The following is a 20,103-nucleotide window of genomic DNA, read 5'->3' on the forward strand; positions in this document are numbered from 1 at the left end:
ACCCACAATAAGTGAATGGATAGACTGTGGCACATCCAGACCCTGGAATATAATGACAATGGAATATCGTTCAGCATTAAAGAAAAATGAACTATCAAGTCATGAAAACACATGGAAAAATCTTAAATGGGTATCATGAGATGAAAGGATCCAATCTGAAAAGGCTACACACTCTACAATTCCAACTATAAGACATTCTGGAAAAGGCAAAACCATGGAGATAGTAAAAAGGTCAGTGCTTTCCATAGGTTAAGGGGAAGTAGGGGTGAATAGGTAGAGCACAGAAGATTTTTAGGGCAGTGAAAATACCCTCTGTGATATTATAATGATGCATATTTGTCATTACACATTGTCCAAACCCATCGAATGTACAACAGTAGAGTGAGCCGTAATGAAAACTACGGACTTTGAATGAGGATGTGTCCATGTGGGTTCATCGATTGTAACAAATGTTCTACTCTGGTAGGGAGGCAGGGGGTATATAGGAACTCTTGGTACTTTCTCCTCAATTTTACTGTGACTTTAAAACAGATCTAAAAAATGAAGTCGGCCGCCTGACCTGTGGTGGTGCAGTGGATCAAGCATCGACCTGGAATGCTGAGGTCGCTGGTTCAAAACCCTGGGCTTGCCTGGTCAGGGCACATATGAGAGTTGATGCTTCCTGCTCCTCCCCCTCTTCTCTCTCTCTCTCTCTCTCTCTCTCTCTCTCTCTCATCTATAAGATGAATAAATAAATAAATAAAAAGAAAGACTTTAAAAAAAAAAAAAAAATATGAAGTCGGCCCTGGCCGGTTGGCTCAGCGGTAGAGCGTCGGCCTGGCGTGCAGGGGACCCGGGTTCGATTCCCAGCCAGGGCACATAGGAGAAGCACCCATTTGCTTCTCCACCCCCACTCCCTCCTTCCTCTCTGTCTCTCTCTTCCCCTCCCGCAGCCAAGGCTCCATTGGAGCAAAGATGGCCCGGGCGCTGGGGATGGCTCCTTGGCCTCTGCCCCAGGTGCTAGAGTGGCTCTGGTCGCACGCCCTGGAGGAGCAGAGTATCGCCCCCTGGTGGGCGTGCCGGGTGGATCCCGGTCGGGCGCATGCGGGAGTCTGTCTGACTGTCTCTCCCCGTTTCCAGCTTCAGAAAAAATAAATAAATAAATAAAAAATAAAAAAAATTAAAAAATGAAGTCTATTTAGAAAGAAAGAAACAAAGAGAGAAAGAGAGAGAAATAAAGGAAGAAAGAGGGAAAGAAGGAAAGAAAGAGAGAAGCCATCACTACTATAAATACAAAGCCAGTAATATTTTTCATAAGTAAAGGGAAAAGGAAGGGTAGAAATAGAGAGGGGTCATATATATATATATTTGACTTACCAATGTTTTAACTACCAATAAAGAAGAAAGGGATGAAAGAAAGACAGAAAGAGAGAAGAGGGCTCTATTGTTGTAAAGGTCAAGTGGGGGCAGGCAGCTACTCCCGACCATGACATGTCCCTTAGGAGTCCCCATGACAAGGCCAAGCAGCCTCCTGTAGTTTCCAGTCTCCTTTATCTGGTTTCTCTGTTATTCCAGATTTGAAGCCTCCAAGTAACTGGTGACCCAGTTCCCAGAAAAATCTCCCTTGCTGTCCTTTTATAAGGGGCCAGGGGGCTGTGGCGCTCTTGGCAGATGCCACAACTGTGAGCACAAAGAGAAGCTTATTCTCATAACAGGGAGAGGGAGGCCCATCAATATGCAGAGAGCTGTCTAGCTGGGGTTGGGCACCTTCTTTCCATGGGTCTGGGCTGCACAGTACTATGTTCTGGGTGGGGAGAGGAGGTGCTGGTCATTGTCCCTTCAGTGTTCACACCTGTCTCTGTTATCAACTGCTGCATAATAAATCACCCCAATTAAACAACAATTTATTATTATCCCTCACAGTCCTGTGGGTTGACTGGGCTCAGCTAGTGGTTCTTACTTGGAGGTCTCTCATGCAGTTGCAGGCAGAAAACAGCTGAGACTAAAGTCATCTCAAGGCTTCATAGGATTGGACGTCCAAAGTGGCTTCTTCACTCACCTGTCTGCCTGCTGCTCCAACTGAGATGGTTGGAACCACAGACACTAGCTGGCCATTCTTTTCTCTCCGTATAGTCTTTCCACACGGCTGGCTTGGGCCTTACATCATGGCAGTCTCAGAGTAATCAAACTGCTTCAGTGGCAGCCAGCTTATCCCAGAGTAGTGTTCCAAAAGCCAGGGTGAAAGCTGTAGGGCTTCTTCGGACCTAGCTCAGAAGTCAGACATGTCACTCCTGCTGATTCATTCTGTTGGTTACACAGGGCCAGCCCAGAATGAAGGTGGGAGGGGCTACTCAAGGCCATGGTTCTTGACAGGCCATCATTGGAGACCAGCCATGACAATGCTCCATGCCTTTCAATGCTTTTTTTTTTTCTCTTTCTTCTATCTTCTTCTAGCCACTCCTTAGTTTTCTTGAGTCTTTCTCATCTTCTGGCTTCAAATTAATCAAGTGCCACAAAACTCAGATGTGCGCCACTTCCCCCCTTGAGTGATCTCAGTGAGTCTAAATACCTATAGGCTGCTAACTCCCAAATTTATATCTCAAGCCTGGACCTTTCCTCTGTAATCTAGACTCCAGTCTCCAACTGTCTGCTCAACATCTCTGTTTGGGTGTCTCAGAGACCACAGCTGTTAGCAGCTTTAAAGCCATTTCCACCCCCTGCTCCCAAGCACAGTTACAAAAGAATATATGTGAATAGCTAATAATTGCACATAAAAGGATACTTAATATCATTAGTCACTAAAAAAATACAAGTTAAAATCACAATGAGATACCACTACACATTCATTTGAATGCCTAAAATTAGAAAGACTGATCACAACAAGTGTTAGCAAGAATGTGGAGCAACAGGAATGCTCATTTGTTGTTGAGGGTTGGAGTAGAGAATGCAAAATGTAGTAAACCATTTTAGAAAATGGTTTGGTAGTTTCTTGAAAAGTTAAATATGTACCTACCATATGATGTGACCCAGCCATTCCACACTTAGGCATTTACCCAAGAGAAACTAAAACATTTGTCCCACAGAGACCTAGACACACAAATATTCAGAACAGTTTTTGTTTTGTTTTGTTTAGAGACAGAGAGTCAGAGAGAGGGATAGATAGGGACAGACAGACAGGAATGGAGAGAGATGAGAAGCATCAATCATCAGTTTTTTGTTGCAACACCTTAATTGTTCATTGATTGCTTTTTCATATGTGCCTTAACCGTGGGCCTTCAGCAGACTGAGTAACCCCTTGCTCAAGCCAGCGACCTTGGGTCCAAGCTGGTGAGCTTTGCTCAAACCAGATGAGCCCGCGCTCAAGCTGGCAACCTTGGGATCTCGAACCTGGGTTCTCCGCATTCCAGTCCGACGCTCTATCCACTGCGCCACTGCCTGGTCAGGCCAGAACAGTTTTTATTTGCAATCACCAGAAACTGGAAACAACCTAAAAAACCCATCAATAAATGAATGGATAAACAAATTGTGGTATGTCCATACAAAGGAATACTACTCAGCAATAAAAACGGAACAAATTATTGATACCTGAGACATGAATGGATCTCAAAGTAATTATGCTGAATCAAAGAAGCCAGTGCCCACCATCCAAAATGTGAGTGCATCTGTATAAGTCCATTTATATGCATTATAGAAGATGGAAACTAATTTCTAGTGACAGAACTAAGCCAGTGGTGGAGAGGAGGGAGGGAGGGGGAATTGCAAAAGGGCTCAGGGATGAATGATGGATTTGGGGTGATGGTTATGCTCACTGTTTTAATTGTGGTGAAGATTTCGTGAGTGTATACATATGTCAAAACTAATCTAATTATACACTTTAAAATATATTCCATATGGTGTACTTCAATTATACTCCCAAAAAGTTGGAAAAAATGAATCAAAAGAACAACAAAAGAAAAGACACCAATCTGTTAACAACAGTTACCTTTAGGAAATAGAAAGCAGGGCAAGAACTATCACCTGTTACCTGACACGCAGCTTTCTAGTTTAAATTGTTTACAAGATTATATTACTTATGACTTTAAGAGAAAGAACAATACATTTTGCCCCCTAGCCTCTGCCCAGCCTTCAGAAGGTCTGTCACATACCCCCAAACAGACCAGGTTGTTCTGCCAAAGATACCTCCTGAATTTGAGCCAAAGGTTTCTGGGGGCAAATTCCCATCCGGAGACAATGAAAACTGCTCCTTCAGAACAGGGACTTTATTTACACCTTATATCTACATTCCGGACTGGGGCCCACATGGGGTGATTGCCCAGGAAGATAACAGAGTCATTAATCTCTGCCCAAGACTAGGCTCCTCTTGCCAACTTCCCTTCTGGGTAATTAGACCAGCTGGCAGCCCCATTATCAGTCTCCAGGGCGTCTGCAGGGCCGAGGGACAGGGCACCTCTGGAAGCCACACTTGGCTTCTCCAGAGGGGCAGTTTCCTGGGTGACTTTAGGACAAGCAAGCTGAACCCAGATTGGGGTCCTCAGTCTTTTTTTTTTTTTGTATTTTTCTGAAGCTGGAAACGGGGAGAGACAGTCAGACAGACTCCCGCATGCGCCCGACCGGGATCCACCCGGCACGCTCACCAGGGGCGGCGCTCTGCCCACCAGGGGGCGATGCTCTGCCCCTCTGGGGCGTCGCTCTGCCGCGACCAGAGCCACTCTAGCGCCTGGGGCAGAGGCCAAGGAGCCATCCCCAGCGCCCGGGCCATCTTTGCTCCAATGGAGCCTTGGCTGCGGGAAGGGAAGAGAGAGACAGAGAGGAAGGAGGGGGGGTGGAGAAGCAAATGGGCGCTTCTCCTATGTGCCCTGGCCGGGAATCGAACCCGGGTCCCCCGCACGCCAGGCCGACGCTCCACCGCTGAGCCAACCATCCAGGGCCGGGTCCTCAGTCTTGACGTGGCTAGGCCCAGGACTCAGAAAAACACGGACCTCCTAGCATGCCAGGGGGGTGGGAAGAGCTGTCTGAACTTCTTCTGCGTTGCACGGTTGCCCATGTGTATGCTCCTGTTCTCCCTAACCTCATCCTCTTTCTGAGTGGCTTGTTTTAAGGATAACATCTTCAGGGCTATCCATGTTGTCAGACTGTCCTCCCTTTTTAAGGGTGAATAATATTGTTATACATATCATATATACCACATTTTATTTAATCCATTCATCTGTTGACGGACATTTAGATTGCTTCCACCTTTTCACTTTTGTCAATAATACCATTATGAACATGGATGTATTGCTGTCTCTTTGAGATCCTGCTTTCAATTCTTTGGGGTAAATACCTGGAAGTGAAACTGCTGAATCACATGGCAGTTCTATTTTTAATTTTTTGAGGAACCGTCAAACCATTTTTCATAGTGGCTAAACCATTTTCCATTCCTATCAACAGTGTACAAGGGTTTCAATTTCACCACATCCACACCAACACTTGTTATTTTCTGCTTTTTTTGATAGTAACCATCCTAATGGGTATGAGGTGATACCTCATCGTGGTTTTGATTTCCCTTTCCTTAATGATTAGAGTTGTTAAACATCTCTTCATGTGGTTGTTGGTGTTTATCTTTTTTGGAGAAATGTCTGTTCAAACCCTGGCCCATTTTTAAATCAGGTTATTTTGTTGATTTTTAGTTGTAGGAGTTCTTTCTATATTCTGGATATTAATCCCTTATCAGATATATGATTTGCAAGTATTTTCTCCCATTCTATTAATTGGTTCTTCACATTGTTGATTATGTCCTTTTTTTTTGGTTTTTATTTATTTATTTATTTTTTACAGAGACAGAGAGTGAGTCAGAGAGACGGATAGACAGGGACAGACAGGAACGGAGAGAGATGAGAAGCATCAATCAGTTTTTCATTGCGCGTTGCAACACCTTAGTTGTTCATTGATTGCTTTCTCATATGTGCCTTGACAGCGGGCCTTCAGCAGACCGAGTAACCCCTTGCTGGAGCCAGCGACATTGGGTTCAAGCTGGTGGGCTTTTGCCCAAACCAGATGAGCCACGCTCAAGCTGGCGACCTCGGGGTCTCGAACCTGAGTCCTCCGCATCCCAGTCCGACGCTCTATCCACTGCGCCACCGCCTGGTCAGGCTGATTATGTCCTTTGATGCACAGTTTTACTTTTTTTTTTTTTTAAAGATTTTATTTATTGATTTTACGGGGTGGAGGGTAGGTAGTGAGAAGTATCAACTCATATCTGCTTCACTCCACTTGTTCATTGATTGCTTATTGTATGTGCCTTGACCCGGCGAGCCCAAAGTTTTGAACTGGGGACCTCAGCATTCCAGATCGAAGCTTCATCCACTGTGCCACCACAAGTCAGACCTTAAATTTTTATAAAAAGATTTTATTTTACTGAGAGAGGAGAGAGGGGTGGGAAACAAGAAGTATCAACTCATAATTGCTTCACTTTTAGTTGTTCATTAATTGCTTGTCATATGTACTTTGACCAGGCAAGCCCAGGGTTTCAAACCGGAGACCTCAGCACCACAGGTCAGGCAGAAGTTTTTAATTTTGATGTCCAATTTATTTATCTTTACTTTTGTTTTTTGTATATTTTTTTTTTCCCCCTGAAGCTGGAAACAGGGAGAGACAGTCAGACAGACTCCCACATGCGCCCGACCGGGATCCACCCGGCACGCCCACCATGGGGCGACGCTCTGCCCACCAGGGGGCGATGCTCTGCCCATCCTGGGCGTCGCCATGTTGCGACCAGAGCCACTCTAGCGCCTGAGGCAGAGGCCACAGAGCCATCCCCAGCGCCCGGGCTATCTTTGCTCCAATGGAGGGGAAGAGAGAGACAGAGAGGAAGGAGAGAGGGAGGAGTGGAGAAGCAAATGGGCGCTTCTCCTGTGTGCCCTGGCCGGGAATCGAACCCAGGTCCTCCGCACGCTAGGCCGACGCTCTACCGCTGAGCCAAGCAGCCAGGGCTATCTTTACTTTTGTTGCTTTAAGAATCACCTTTTATTCTATCATGGTTTTTTAAATTATGTAAGTTATACAACATTGAAGAAAGAAAGTACAGAATATATACAGATGGCAAATAAGTTTATGAAGAAATGCTCCACATTATGTCGCCAGGGAAATTAAAACAACAATAAGATACCACTACTCATCAATTAAAATGGCCAAAATCTGGAACACTGACACACCAAATGCTGGCGAAGAGGTAGAGCGATAGGAGCTCTTATACATTGCTGATGGGAATGCAAAATGGTGCAACCACTTCAAAGTTTGGTAGTTTCTTACAAAACTAAACATAGTGTTACTATAGGCATAGCTCAGCCTCAGTCTTCATCCCCGCCCCGCTTCCATCTCCTGCTGAAGCTCCCACCCCAGGGCTGAGAGGTGTAGGTGTGGTCCATGCTCCAGAAGTACTGAGCAAGGTGGACTAGGGTTCGCAGAGGATCTGGATGGGCAAGAAAAGACGCTAGCAGGGGCATTTACTGATTATATGGCTTAGGTAAGTCACTTCCCCTCTCTGAGCCTTAGTTTCATTTGTAAAGTAGGAATAATAATATCACCTCCCTTGTAGGGTTGAGGTGGGTAATAAATTTTAACATGTAAAGTATGTAGTATGGAATCTGGTATGAATTTTTTTTTTTTTTTTCTAAGCAAGAGAGACAGAGTCAGATAGGGGCAGACAGACAGGAAGGGAGAGAGATGAGAAGCATCAATTCTTCGTTGCATCACCTTAGTTGTTCATTGATGGTTTTCTCATATGTGCCTTGACCTTTTTAGTTGTTCATTGATGGTTTTCTCATATGTGCCTTGACCGGGGGCCTCCAGCCAAGCCAATGATCTTGGGCTCAAGCCAGTGACCATGGGGTCATGTCTGTGACCCCACGCTCAAGCTGGTGACCTCTGGGTTTTGAACCTGAGTTCTCTGCATCCCAGGCCGATGCTCTATCCACTGTGCCACCACCTGGTCAGGCACAAATTTTCAATTTAAGGCAGTTGCTGTTGTTATTGTTGTAATAATGATGACTCAAGCAGGAAGAAATGGGGCTTAGCAAGGTTATGTTTGGACTTCATCAAACAGTGGAACTGTGAAATGTTTGAGGCAGCCTAGCATGTACTTTGATAAACACCACCACACTCAGTAGATACAGCAGCTCCTTTACTTATAAAGCATCAGGTCAATCCGTGCAGAGCCAAGTGACACCAAAGACACGGACTGCATACGCCACCATTTAAATTAACATTGGATCAAAAAAGGCTGTCACCCACTAGGGCCACACCCATCCCACACATTCCCACCTGTAAACTGTGGCCCTGTAGTGCTGGTTTGTTTTAGCAAAAGGATCATTTGTTTAAATGACCCTGCCAAGTGAGACGATTCAGATTTCTCCTTTTCTCTTTTAAAAAAGGCCACAGACATAAATAAGCCCAAGAGGGTCTGTTTCTGCCACAACTAACAGATAAAAGACAGTTGAAACAGACCTGCAATTAATTGACATTGGGACCTTGGGAAGACTTGATCAGGGGACCTGCCAATTCTACCTACCCAGGCTTTGAAACCAGTTTGGAAACTATTGGTAAATCCCATAAATCCCAATTACTTCCCAGACAAACTTGGAGGACAAATCCAAGTAAACAGAGAACATGAAAGTTACTCAAAAGATACAGGTCCTCTGAGGCTTTCTTTGTTTTAACAGATGCCAATGTCCCAAGCTGGGTGCTTGCAGGAATGAGGTTGCCAGGTTTAGCAAATAAAAATACAAACTAGTTCAATTTGAGTTTCAGAAAAACAGCAAAAAATTTTAACTATGTTTCAAATATTGCATGGGACATACTTATACTGAAAGTTACTATCTGAAATACAAACTTATCTGAACCAGGAGTAGCGAGGGCAGCGCTGAAAGGAACACAGCTCAAATGGTAGAGGTCCTAAACTGAACTCTGGGCCATGAGGCCCACACATATATTCTTTCTTTTTTTTTTTTTTTTTTTTTTTTTTTGTATTTTTCTGAAGCTGGAAGCGGGGAGAGACAGTCAGACAGACTCCCGCATGCGCCCAACCGGGATCCACCCGGCACGCCCACTAGGGGCGATGCTCTGCCCCTCTGGGGCGTTGCTCTGCCGCGACCAGAGCCACTCAGTGCCTGGGGCAGAGGCCAAGGAGCCATCCCCAGCGCCCGGGCCATCTTTGCTCCAATGGAGCCTCGGCTGAGGAAGGGGGGTGGGGTAGAGAAGCAAATGGGTGCTTCTCCTATGTGCCCTGGCCGGGAATCGAACCCCGGTCTCCCACACGCCAGGCCGACGCTCTACCGCTGAGCCAACCGGCCAGGGCCCACACATATATTCTGCTGTCTTCAGTTTATAAACTTGGAAATCAGTTGCCAGTATTTTAAGGATTTCTGGCTTCCTTTTAAAAATGGTAAGGAAGGCCCCAATAAATGAATATAAACATAATACATACATACATACATGCATGCATACATACATAAATGGGAAGCCCCACAGAAGGGAATGCAGGAAAGTGAAAATTGATTACTGGTTTTCGATTGAAGGGATGAGGGCAAATTTGCTTCTGGCCTGCAGAACTTGTCCTGTCAGGCTCCACCGCTGCAGATCCCAGAAGTGCTGGCTGGATTTAAAAAGCTCACCCATCTGCAACATCCCCGCCAAGCCATCACTTTTCCCCTTCCTAGTCTACAGGTGGAAGCGTCCTTACACAGGCTAGGGAAGTGTGTGCCCACAGCGCCCCTGCAGACACAGGCTGGAGCTGCAAGTCCTGGAAGGGATCCCAGCTCCACCTTCCCTGGCAATCTTGTGGCCCACATTGTAAATGAGGCAGGCAAAATGTAGGTGCCAAAAAAAAAAAAAAAGGTGGAGGGGGGAAGATTAAAATAAACCAAAAAATAGCAAGCATTTGAGAACCTCTATGTTCCAAGAGCTTTAAGTGTTCCTTAACTCCTCAAAATATTTCCATATGGTGGATATCATATTCCTCTTTCTGAAGAAATTGAGGTTCAGAGATGTGATCACATGGCTGACAAGCAAGAGCCAGAGATTCAAACCCAAATCTGATTTGAGCCCATGTTTTTTATTTTCACAGTGATCAACTTCTTGTTCAGTTCTGTGAATTTCAACATGTATAAATTTGTGCAGCCACTATAAGGAACACCCCCAAAATTCCTTGTGATATCCTTTATATTCACACCTCCTACCCATCCAAACTTCTGGCAATCACTGATCATGTTCCTTATCACTATTTTTTTCTTTTCCAGAATGTCAAGTAAATGGAATCATAAGGTATATAACCATTTGAGATCAGCTTCCCTCACTCAGATAATGTCTTTGGGGAGCCATCAAGTTGTTTCATGTACCTTTATGCCAGCAATTTTTAACCGATGTGAAGCAATTAAAAAATATGCAATACATATTTTGTCAGAGGCACTGACCTTTTTCCCTTAGATTGTAAAAAAACATGTAACAGCCAACATAATTGCCACCAGATACAAATGAATCCGTTACTTATCTTGTCAGGCCAAAAAGTTTTTGTGTGCTGTAAAATTTAGTAGTGTCACAAAATGAGCAAGGTTGGAAATTGCTTAACTTATAGCTGTCACTGAAGTTACCCCATGGCAAGTGCTGCACTAAAACATTCTTTTTATCCTACCAGAATCTCAAGAGTAAGATGTTATATACCCCAGTCTTACAGATGGAGTTTTGAAGCCAAGAGCTGTAGAAGTCACAACTTGTGAACTGAGAATCTCTTGTGCTAGGCCCTAGGCTAAGCACTTCAGACAGGAATCCACTGACTCAAAATTCCCAAGTAGGCATTGTTATGAACCCCATCCCACATAGGAAAACAGGCTTATAGAGGTGAAGCAATTTGTCCAGAAACACTCAGATAACAGGACAAAGTAGCAAACACCAAGTGTTCAGTGGGATGTAAGTTTAGGAAGACATGTCTAAGCAGGTTGTTACCCCTGTTCAGTGTTTATTAACCCCAATGACCAGCCCTGGTTGGGAGCCTTGTACCAAGATGCAAAGGTTGCACTGCAGGTCGCCAATGGCCTGTTTTGTGGTGTAGTGGATGAAGCCTTGACCTGGAATGTTGAGGTCACCAGTTTAAAACCCTGGGCTTGCCTGGTGAAGGCACATATGACAAACCAACTAACAACTAACAACTAAAGTGAAGAAACCATGAGTTGATATTTCTCATTCCTTGCCCCTCCCTCTCCTCTAAAATCAGTAACATCTTAAAAAAAAAAAAAAAAACCCCCAATGACCAAATCCAAGAGCATTTTGATTTAAAGATTTTTATTTTCCTTCTTTAGACAGGAAGCCTACAAAATTGTTTTCTCAGGAAAATACAAGGTCAGTCTTTTCCAAGGGACCTCTATTCCAACACCATCAGTGAAAAACTCCTAAGAAAAAAAGGTAGATTGCAATCAGTACTTCATTCTATAAAAACTAAAAAAACCCTGCCTTTATACAGACATAGCAAACATATTAAATTTAGAATAATAAATGATCACTGAGACGAAAGAGAAAGGGGTTGTTCTATTTTGAAAAAAGCAGATTGGAGGCCCTGGCCGATTGGCTCAGTGGTAGATTGTCAGCTGGTATGTGGAAGTCCTGGGTTCAATTCCTGGTCAGGGCATCAGGAGAAGCACCCATCTGATTCTCCACCCTTCCCCCTCGCCTTCCTCTCTATCTCTCTTCCCCTCCCACAGCCAAGGGTCTATTGGAGCAAACTTGGACCCAGCACCGAGGATGGCTCCATGGCCTCTGCCTCAGGTGCTAGAATGGATCTAGTTGCAGCAGAGCATAGTCCCCTGGTGGATCACGGTTGGATGCATGTGGGAGTCTGACTGCCTCCCTGCTTCTAACTTCGGAAAAATATCAAACAAACAAATAAATGATAAAAATAAAAAAGTGGACTGGAGGCATAGGCATTTTTTTCTTGTGAGACCCAGCAGCAACAATAGATCAATAGTTTTAGGTTGAGGATTAATATATACCCAACTTGGAACTGGGTCTCCAGGTGACTATAAAGTGGGCAAACTCATAAGCCCTCTACTCAGGGTCCATTTAATAATCATTTTATAATGGGGGTTGATACTTGATAATACCATTTGTAGAAACCTTACCTGTTATAGGACAAACTGAAAACCAAGCCAAGAGAAAGATCAGACTGCAATCAACCGATTTTCTGTCCAGTGGCACACAGGGCTCCTGACCTGCATGAGGTTTACAGATGAAGGTAAGATAAATGACCTGAATGCTCAGGGGGGAAAAACCCACACAGAAAGTAGTCTGCTAGCAGTAAATGGAAAAAAAGGGATACAAGTTCTCTGGGGCCAATGCATCAGACAAAAACTGGCTAATAGTTTAGTTAGATCAACAGGGTCGATCTGATGGGGAAAAAAGTTATGTCATCAGCTGCAATGGCTATATTAAATAAAATATACTTAAAAAAAAAAAAAGAGCAGTTACTACCTCTTCCATTTTCCAGATTCTGTCTATTCAGCCACATGAGCACTTAAGAGATGTGTGCACATCACTTACCAATCCTTTCCCACTCCTAGATTCATCCTGGTCCATTCAAAGACTTTCTGCCAACAGTAAACCTGAGGAAAAACATGAAACATAAGCTCTAATCAGCTAGGTGCTCAAGGAATTGAAGGATTAAGGAGCTGCTCAAGCTGGCATATCAGACAAAAACTGGCTTAGAGAAGTTAGATCAACATGGTCGATCTGTTGGGGAAAAAAGTTCAGTCATCATATATGCCAGTAGAAAGCTCTTGGCCTCTACAGAAAGAGCCCCGAACCAGGAAGATTTGGTTGGTCCAATTCTACACTTACAAATTCATCCACTATCTGAGCACTTGTGTCCCATTTGTTAGCAATAAGAAAATAGCAGCAAGACACACTCCTGCCTTCTTAGCTGATATCTGATGCAGGAAATGAGGCATTATGTGCACAGGGCTTTGACCAAGTGTCAGGATGATGTTACATTTTAATAGAATGTGTTATCACAAAAACCTGGGACACTCTGGAACAGTAAGATTTAAGAAAAACATGTCCTCCAAGAAGTGCTACTCTTGGAGGGGCAAAAGAATTTAAGTTAGGCACGGACTCAATTTAAGAGTTAAGCATGTGGGAATTAGTTTGGAGTGGTTCGTTAACAGAATGAAACATTTGGCTTTTCTTTAAAGATTGTCATCACATCCATCCACTTGGAAATTTAAATCAGAGCACTGACCAAAGAAGCTGAGGTCTCCGGTTCAAAACCCTGAGGCCGCCAGCTTCAGCGCAGGGATCATCTGCATGATTCCCAAGGTTGCTGGCTTGGGATCTGGTCAAGGCACTTATGAGTTGATCCTTTCATTACTGTGTGTCCCTCTAAATACGGGTTCTTTTTATTAAGAAACACGTGGAAGAATGGAATCTGAAATGTGCTTCAAAGGGCATTAAAACATGAATACTTATTCTTATACCTCTATAACAAGTCTTTGAATTGTCATTGTTTTTTTATGTGGCTGACAGACCACAGAACCCTTCACTGTTCTCTGGGCCCCACATACCATCCCTATAGGCTGTACACATTCATCTTTCTCTACTTTGCCTTTTATCCAATCATAGAGATTTCCCTGCTATGCTTTTTCCTGCCTCTTCCTTTGACTCTAATGCATGAAATATTTAGTCAGGAACAATAACCTCTTTTCCCTTAGATTTAAAAATGACAAGAGCTGCCTGCACAGTGGATAGAGCGCCGACCTGGGACACTGAGGCCTCAGGTTTGAAACTCTGAGGTCACTGGCTGGGCTGGAGGCCCTGGTCATGGTACATGTGAAAGCAATCAATGAACTAAGGTGCCCCAAGGAAGAATTGAAGCTTCTCATCTCTCTTTCTCTCGCTAAAAAGACAAAACAAAAAAACCTAATGTCTGGCCTATGGTGGTGCAGTGGATCAAGTGTCGACCTGGAATGCTGAGGTCTCTGGCTTGGACTTGCTCAGCTAAGGCACATACACACGACCAGCAATCAATTAACTAAAGAGAAACAACTATGACTTGATACTTCTCATACCACACTCCTCTGTAAAATCAACAAATAAAATATTTAAAAAAAGAGAATACCGAGGCCCTGGCCGGTTGGCTCAGCGGTGGAGCGTCGGCCTGGCGTGCGGGGGACCCGGGTTCGATTCCCGGCCAGGGCACATAGGAGACGCGCCCATTTGCTTCTCCACCCCTCCCCCTCTCCTTCCTCTCTGTCTCTTCCCCTCCCGCTGCCAAGGCTCCATTGGAGCAAAGATGGCCCGGGCGCTGGGGATGGCTCCTTGGCCTCTGCCCCAGGCGCTAGAGTGGCTCTGGTCGCGGCAGAGCGTCGCCCCTGGTGGGCGTGCCCGGTGGATCCCGGTCGGGCGCATGCGGGAGTCTGTCTGACTGTCTCTCCGTTTCCAGCTTCAGAAAGAAAAAAAAAAGAGAGACAGAGAGAATACCTTATAGTGCTTACTAAAATTTAGCTGTGGTTAAATCAAATCATTTCCAAGTTCGTCTAGCAAAAGTGGCAAAGTGGTTCCTCAGAGCACGTGTTTCCTACAGGGCACCCGGAAACATGCTTACCCTAGAGGTCAGGAGACGAAAGGTTCTGGATGTCTACACGAAGTTCCCTTTGAGGTCCAGCAACGACCCTCTCCTTCAGGATCCATTCTGTATCCTTTGATCACGCCAACCTGAAAAACAACAGGGAAAGCGCATCAATCGCCATCTTCCCACAGCAGGAAAAGAACATGGCGGAACCTTTTACGGCCGGTGTATCAGAACAAACTGGCAAGTGTTCAAAAACATCAACATGGTCGATCTGATGGGGAAAAAAGTCAAGTCATCATTTTCACCAGCCAAAGACTCCTCAGGTCCGTACACAGGGTACGCGTTCCCCCAGCTCTAATTGATTCCCCACACAGCCCTAAGGCCTAACAAAAAAGTAAGAGGAGCCATGGCCAGGAGCAATGGCAAAGAGAGAAACGAAAACGGTAGATCTTAACTCACCACACACAGTAACAACCCCCAGTCACCGGGTCGGGAAAACATAAGAGGATGATGCACGAGCAACCAAACAAACACCTAAAGGTTCGGCGGACGCAAAAGAACGAAATACGCCCGGGATCTCCCTTATATAACCGGGGGGGGGGGGGGGGAAACGACACTTTTGCGCTTGCGCACTGAATTCGAGGCGCTTCCGGCTCCTCAGACGCGAGACGGGAAATGTAGTCTCCCACGATACCTAATTGTTGTCAAGGCCGCTCTAACCCCGCCCCCTTCCCGTGCAAACAGGCCGCTAGGGCTCGTGGGCCTCGCCGCCATGTCGCGCTTCGCACACGCCGGGAAGCCCGCTGGGTTCCCCCTCTTTCGAGGCTGGCTGAGGCTTGCAACGGCCTGGGGCGCTGTTAACTCGCCCCCCGCAGTCCCCTCCCCTCAGCCGCACCCGCGGGCGTTCGCCCGCCCGCCCCAGCCGGGCCCGAGGGCGGGGTAGCAGTGCCAGGGCCCCTCCTTCTATTCCTCCTGGTCCCCGCGGCTGCCCGCCCGGCCCTTCGCCCCCGCCCAGTGTTTGCGAGGAAAGGAAACCGAAAGTGCGCGGCGCCGGGCGGAGCCGCGGACCAGCCGGGGCCAGAACTCCAGCGGCGGCGGCCGCAGCTGGGCGCTCTGGAGCCGGGTGAGTGATCCCCTGCCCCGCACCTGCTCCTGCCCTCTGCGACCCCCGAAGTCCGCCTCGGCACCCCGCCACCTCTTCAGACCCTGGCGCCTCCGTCACCCTCCTCAGCATCTTTGTCACGTCTATCGTCCTTCTCCCTCAGCGCCCCCATCCTCCACCTCAGAATCCTTGTCTCTTCAGCTTCCCCTCTCCCCCCCCCCCGGCTCCCCCGTCCCCTCCCCAGCTCCCCTGTCCCCCTCGGGTCCCCCGTTCCCCCTCCAGCCCCCCCCCCGGTTCGCCCCCAGCCCCCTTCGGCTCCCCCGTCCCCTCCCCAGCTCCCCTGTCCCCTTCGGGTCCCCCGTTCCCCCCAGCCCCCCCCCCCCCCAGTTCGCCCCCAGCCCCCTTCGGCTCCCCGGTCTCCTCCCCAGCTCCTGTCCTCCTCGGCTCCCCCGTTCCCCCTCTCCCGGCTCCCCCGTCCCCCCAGCCCCCCTCGGTTCCCCCTCAGTCCCTCCCCGGCTCTCCCGTTCCCCCTCAGCCCCTCCCCGGCTCCCCCATTCCCCCCAGCCCCCCTCGACTCCCCCGATCCCCCTCCCCCTGCTCTCCCGTCCCCCCCTGCCTCCCCGCTCCCCCCCAGCCCCTCTCGGCTCCCCCGATCCCCCTCCCCCTGCTCTTCCGTCCCCCCCTACCTCCCCGCTCCCCCCCAGCCCCTCTCGGCTCCCCCGATCCCCCACCCCCTGCTCTCCCGTCCCCCCCTGCTTCCCCGCTCCCCCCCAGCCCCTCTCGGCTCCCCCGATCCCCCTCCCCCTGCTCTTCCGTCCCCCCCTACCTCCCCGCTCCCCCCCAGCCCCTCTCGGCTCCCCCGATCCCCCCCCCCCTGCTCTCCCGTCCCCCCCTGCTTCCCCGCTCCCCCCCAGCCCCTCTCGGCTCCCCCGATCCCCCTCCCCCGGCTCTCCCGTCCCCCCCCCCCCCCCCCCCGGCTCCCCCGATCCCCCCTGGGCTCCTCTGTCACATCCACCCCCGCCTCAGCCCCACGTCGGCCCCCACCTCATCTCTGCCCGCAGCGCCTCCTTTCCCCACCCAGAGCCCTCCATCACTACGTCTCTGTCAGGCCTCATCATCTAGTTCTCCTGTCGCCCACCCCCGTCTCTCTGCTCACTTTCGGCCACTGCCACCCCGTCCATCTTGCTGTCCTCACCTCGTCCGCCCCCATCTTCTACGAGGCAGCCTCCCATCCGTACTCCCCACCCCCGTTTGCAGGTGCCCCATCACCCCAGCACGCAGCCCAGCCGAGCTCAGCCCCGCTTCTCTCTGAGGCCCCGTACGCCTTCAGCCCTCCCCACCTCCCCTGCTGCCACTCCCCGCCGCAGCCTTTGCCATGGCACCTTCTCGGTGCCACCACAGCCCTGCTCTCCCTGACCCCGTGATGTTCCCGTCGGGACCCGCTGGGCTCCCGGGGGCCGGTGGCTCCTCCCTCCTCTCTCACACCCTCTCGGGCCCCTGGACCCCAGCTGTGGCTTCCTGTTTCGGCTTCTTTCATTCCATCCCGATAATTACCCTTCCCTATCATTTGATCCCTAGCCCAGCTCGACAGTCGCTGTTTTTCTTCTTCCTGCCCTCCTTCAGGCCTTGATTCCCAAAGAAACCCACTCAGTCTGCCTTTTCTTTATCTTTTTTCTTTTTTAAGCATTTCCTGTTTCTTTCTGCTCCTCCCTTTCCTTGCCGTTCTTTTTATCTTTTCTTACATTCCTTTTATCCCCGAAAATGTCTGAGTATCTATTTTATTTTTTTCCAACAAGAAGAAGAAGGAATTTTTCCTTCAGACAATTTTTTAAATTAAAAACAAAAACACCTCTAAATACTGAACCTGTGCCATGAGATACGGGTTTGATATGATGGAGGAGATTCACCAAAAACATTGCCAGGAGGAAGGAATTTTTCTGATGAGGATAAAAGCTGCTCCTCATATAATGCCATAACTATACACAGTTTCCAACCATGAATATTTAAAAGCTCAGAGGGACAGTCTCAAAAATCCCCTTGCTAAGGACTCTGACCACCAACTTTTCCCCTAGCCCCAGCCCACAGGATGCGTGTGACTTGGGCTGAGAAGTTCCCTTAAACGGGTTTCCTCTTCCTCTTAAGTGGTCTCTTACAGGACCACCGTGAAGGTAGAAAGGAGAAAGAACTGCAGATTTCTTTCTTTATTGGTTGATTGAATTTAGAGAGGAAGGGAGAGAGAGAAAGAGAAACATCGATTTGTTGTTCCACTTATTTATGCATTCATTGGTTGAATCTTGTATGTGCCCTGACCTGGGATGGAACCCGCAACCTTGGCGTATGGGAATGACACTACCCAACTGAGCTGTCTAGCCAGGACAGAATGACAGATTTCTAGCTGATTGAGGAAACAGCATCTGTAGATGTTAAACCCCCTAATTACTGAAACATATAGTTTTCTTGCTTGTGATTGACTAGGAATGGAAGGCTTACTCAATTTGGCTGCATTCCAAAGAGTGGGATAAGGGATAACAGCTCATTAATTTATAAATTGTAGAATACTGTAAGCTAAAGAGTACTATATAATACAAATGCTGAATGAGATGGTACATACTTGGTTTTTAGATTTTGTCCTGGCAGCAATATTTATATATCTGCTTTGTAGAAGAGGAAAATGAAACCTAGCAACTGAGTGAATAATTTGGCTAAAGGCATAAACCAAACAGTAGTTTAGAATGGGAATTAATGACACTCCCTCTACCTTAAGAAAGTACAAGGATAAAGAGGAGTGAATTTGACTCCTTGAAATCACTTAAATTGTGAATTCAATGTTTTTCTATCATAAGTGGGTGTTCACAGAGTTGAACACGGCATACATAATTAAAATCTGTGTTTAACTTAGTTAACAAATCATTAATTTGTAGAAGCAGAAGGATTGGCTTAATGCTGTTTTGGGTTTTTACTGCTAAATGCTGTGTTTCAAGGGCACTAATTCCTTTCAATCTGTACAGATTTTTAGATAACTTGAATGTGAACGTGGAGGAATTCAAGTGACTCAGACATGGAGGACAGAAGACCCTGTCCAGATGCCAGGCCCAGGAATCCCCATACCAACCACAGAGGTGAATAATATTTTCTAACTAATGGGAAGGAAACTGAGTTCCCTGTGAATGAGCAGGCCCACCTAAGATTGATTATACTTCTCAAGTAAAGAATGGCTTTTTTCTTTTTTTCCAAGTGAGAGGAGAAGAGATAGACTCCCACATGTGCCCCAACCTGGATCCACCCAGCAACCCTGGTCTGGGGCTGATGCTCTGCCCATCTGGGGTCATGCTGCAACCAATCTATTTTTAGCGCATGAGGTAGAGGCTCCATGGAGCCATCCTCAGTGCCCTTGGCCAGTGCTGATGTGCTTGAACCAATTGAGCTATGGCTGTGGGAGGGAAGAGAAATAGAGAGAAAGAGAGAAGGGGAGGGGGAGGCGTGAAGAAGCAGGTGGTCACTTCTGTGTGCCCTGACTGGAATCAAACCAGGGACATGCACACACTGGGCAGATACTCTACCACTGAGCAAACTGGCCAGGGGGCAAAAAAACCTGGTAAAACTCATTTTTAAAATTTATATTTTTAGTGCTTGTCTTATTTTTTAGTACTTGTCTTATTTAAACCAGAGTATCCAAATATTATTTTAATATAGTTGAATATAGTATTTTATTATAATACTTTAATAATTTTAATGTTTTATTTACTTCTGATATAGTCAAGTATATATTATCATTTTAAGGTTTTATCAATATAAAATTTTTAATGAGATATTTAACTTTTTTTATATGTCTTAATCCAGACTAGCCACATTTAAGATGCTAGTGGCTATGTATTTGATAGCATGTGTCTAGAGTCTTAGTCACCAAAGCAGAGTTGGTTCTAAAAGCGTTACTGCAGTGATTGTTCTGTTTGCTGAGAACTTTCTAAAATAAAACAACCAAATGGATTTTTGGTTTTTTTCTAAGTTTACAATGTGTCATTTGAGTTTAGCTGTGTAACAAATGAGGAAGAATTGTAGAATTTTATTTTATAAGCTGTGTGAATGTTGAAGTATGAGAAACAATCCAGTTTTCCATTCTTCCAAAATGTCTAGTTTTTTTTGTTTGTTTGTTTGTTTTTTGTATTTTTCTGAAGTTGGAAACGGGGAGGCAGTCAGACAGACTCCCGCATGCGCCAGACGGGGATCCACCCGGCACGCCCACCAGGGGGCGTCGCTCTGCTGCGACCAGAGCCACTCTAGCGCCTGAGGCAGAGGCCATAGAGCCATCCCCAGTGCCCGGGCCATTTTTGCTCCAATGGAGCCTCAGCTGCGGGAGGGGAAGAGAGAGACAGAGAGGAAGGAGAGGGGAAGGGGTGGAGAAGCAGATGGGCGCTTCTCCTGTGTGCCCTGG

The 20,103-nt window shown here is 46.9% G+C and overlaps 1 protein-coding gene, 2 long non-coding RNA genes and 3 other non-coding genes across 8 annotated transcripts in view; 2 read left to right on the plus strand and 4 right to left on the minus strand.

Moving 5' to 3' along the window:
- Nucleotides 1–10,315, plus strand: part of LOC136406103 (uncharacterized) — a 28,806-nt gene extending 18,491 nt beyond the window's left edge. For both annotated transcript variants that reach the window (XR_010751629.1, XR_010751630.1), the window contains one exon: nucleotides 10,254–10,315. This is a non-coding gene — a long non-coding RNA (uncharacterized lncRNA). The remainder of the gene's footprint in view (nucleotides 1–10,253) is intronic.
- Nucleotides 10,316–11,275: 960 nt separating this feature from the next.
- On the minus strand, nucleotides 11,276–15,163 carry LOC136407033 (uncharacterized). Of its 2 annotated transcripts, none has more exons than XR_010751760.1 (5): nucleotides 15,029–15,163; nucleotides 14,603–14,712; nucleotides 12,544–12,605; nucleotides 12,126–12,215; nucleotides 11,276–11,399 (listed from the first exon to the last, which is right to left on the minus strand). It is a non-coding gene; the product is annotated as an uncharacterized lncRNA (long non-coding RNA). The 2 variants fall into 2 exon arrangements; XR_010751759.1 differs by having other exon boundaries at nucleotides 12,540–12,605.
- Nucleotides 12,335–12,427, minus strand: LOC136407425 (small nucleolar SNORD12/SNORD106). The gene has a single exon (XR_010751959.1). It is a non-coding gene; the product is annotated as a small nucleolar SNORD12/SNORD106 (small nucleolar RNA).
- On the minus strand, nucleotides 12,680–12,770 carry LOC136407426 (small nucleolar SNORD12/SNORD106). The gene has a single exon (XR_010751960.1). It is a non-coding gene; the product is annotated as a small nucleolar SNORD12/SNORD106 (small nucleolar RNA).
- LOC136407424 (small nucleolar SNORD12/SNORD106) lies at nucleotides 14,788–14,878 on the minus strand. Its single transcript, XR_010751958.1, has one exon. It is a non-coding gene; the product is annotated as a small nucleolar SNORD12/SNORD106 (small nucleolar RNA).
- A 153-nt stretch (nucleotides 15,164–15,316) lies between the features above and the next one.
- The window catches only part of ZNFX1 (zinc finger NFX1-type containing 1), a 39,188-nt gene continuing 34,401 nt past the window's right edge, over nucleotides 15,317–20,103 (plus strand). Inside the window, exons 1-2 of the mRNA XM_066387539.1 lie at nucleotides 15,317–15,692; nucleotides 18,680–18,790. Coding sequence (XP_066243636.1) covers nucleotides 18,730–18,790 — 61 coding nt within the window. The 5' untranslated portion in view covers nucleotides 15,317–15,692; nucleotides 18,680–18,729. The remainder of the gene's footprint in view (nucleotides 15,693–18,679; nucleotides 18,791–20,103) is intronic.

Source organism: Saccopteryx leptura, chromosome 5, assembly GCF_036850995.1.
Source record: "Saccopteryx leptura isolate mSacLep1 chromosome 5, mSacLep1_pri_phased_curated, whole genome shotgun sequence".
Classification (NCBI taxonomy): domain Eukaryota; kingdom Metazoa; phylum Chordata; class Mammalia; order Chiroptera; family Emballonuridae; genus Saccopteryx; species Saccopteryx leptura.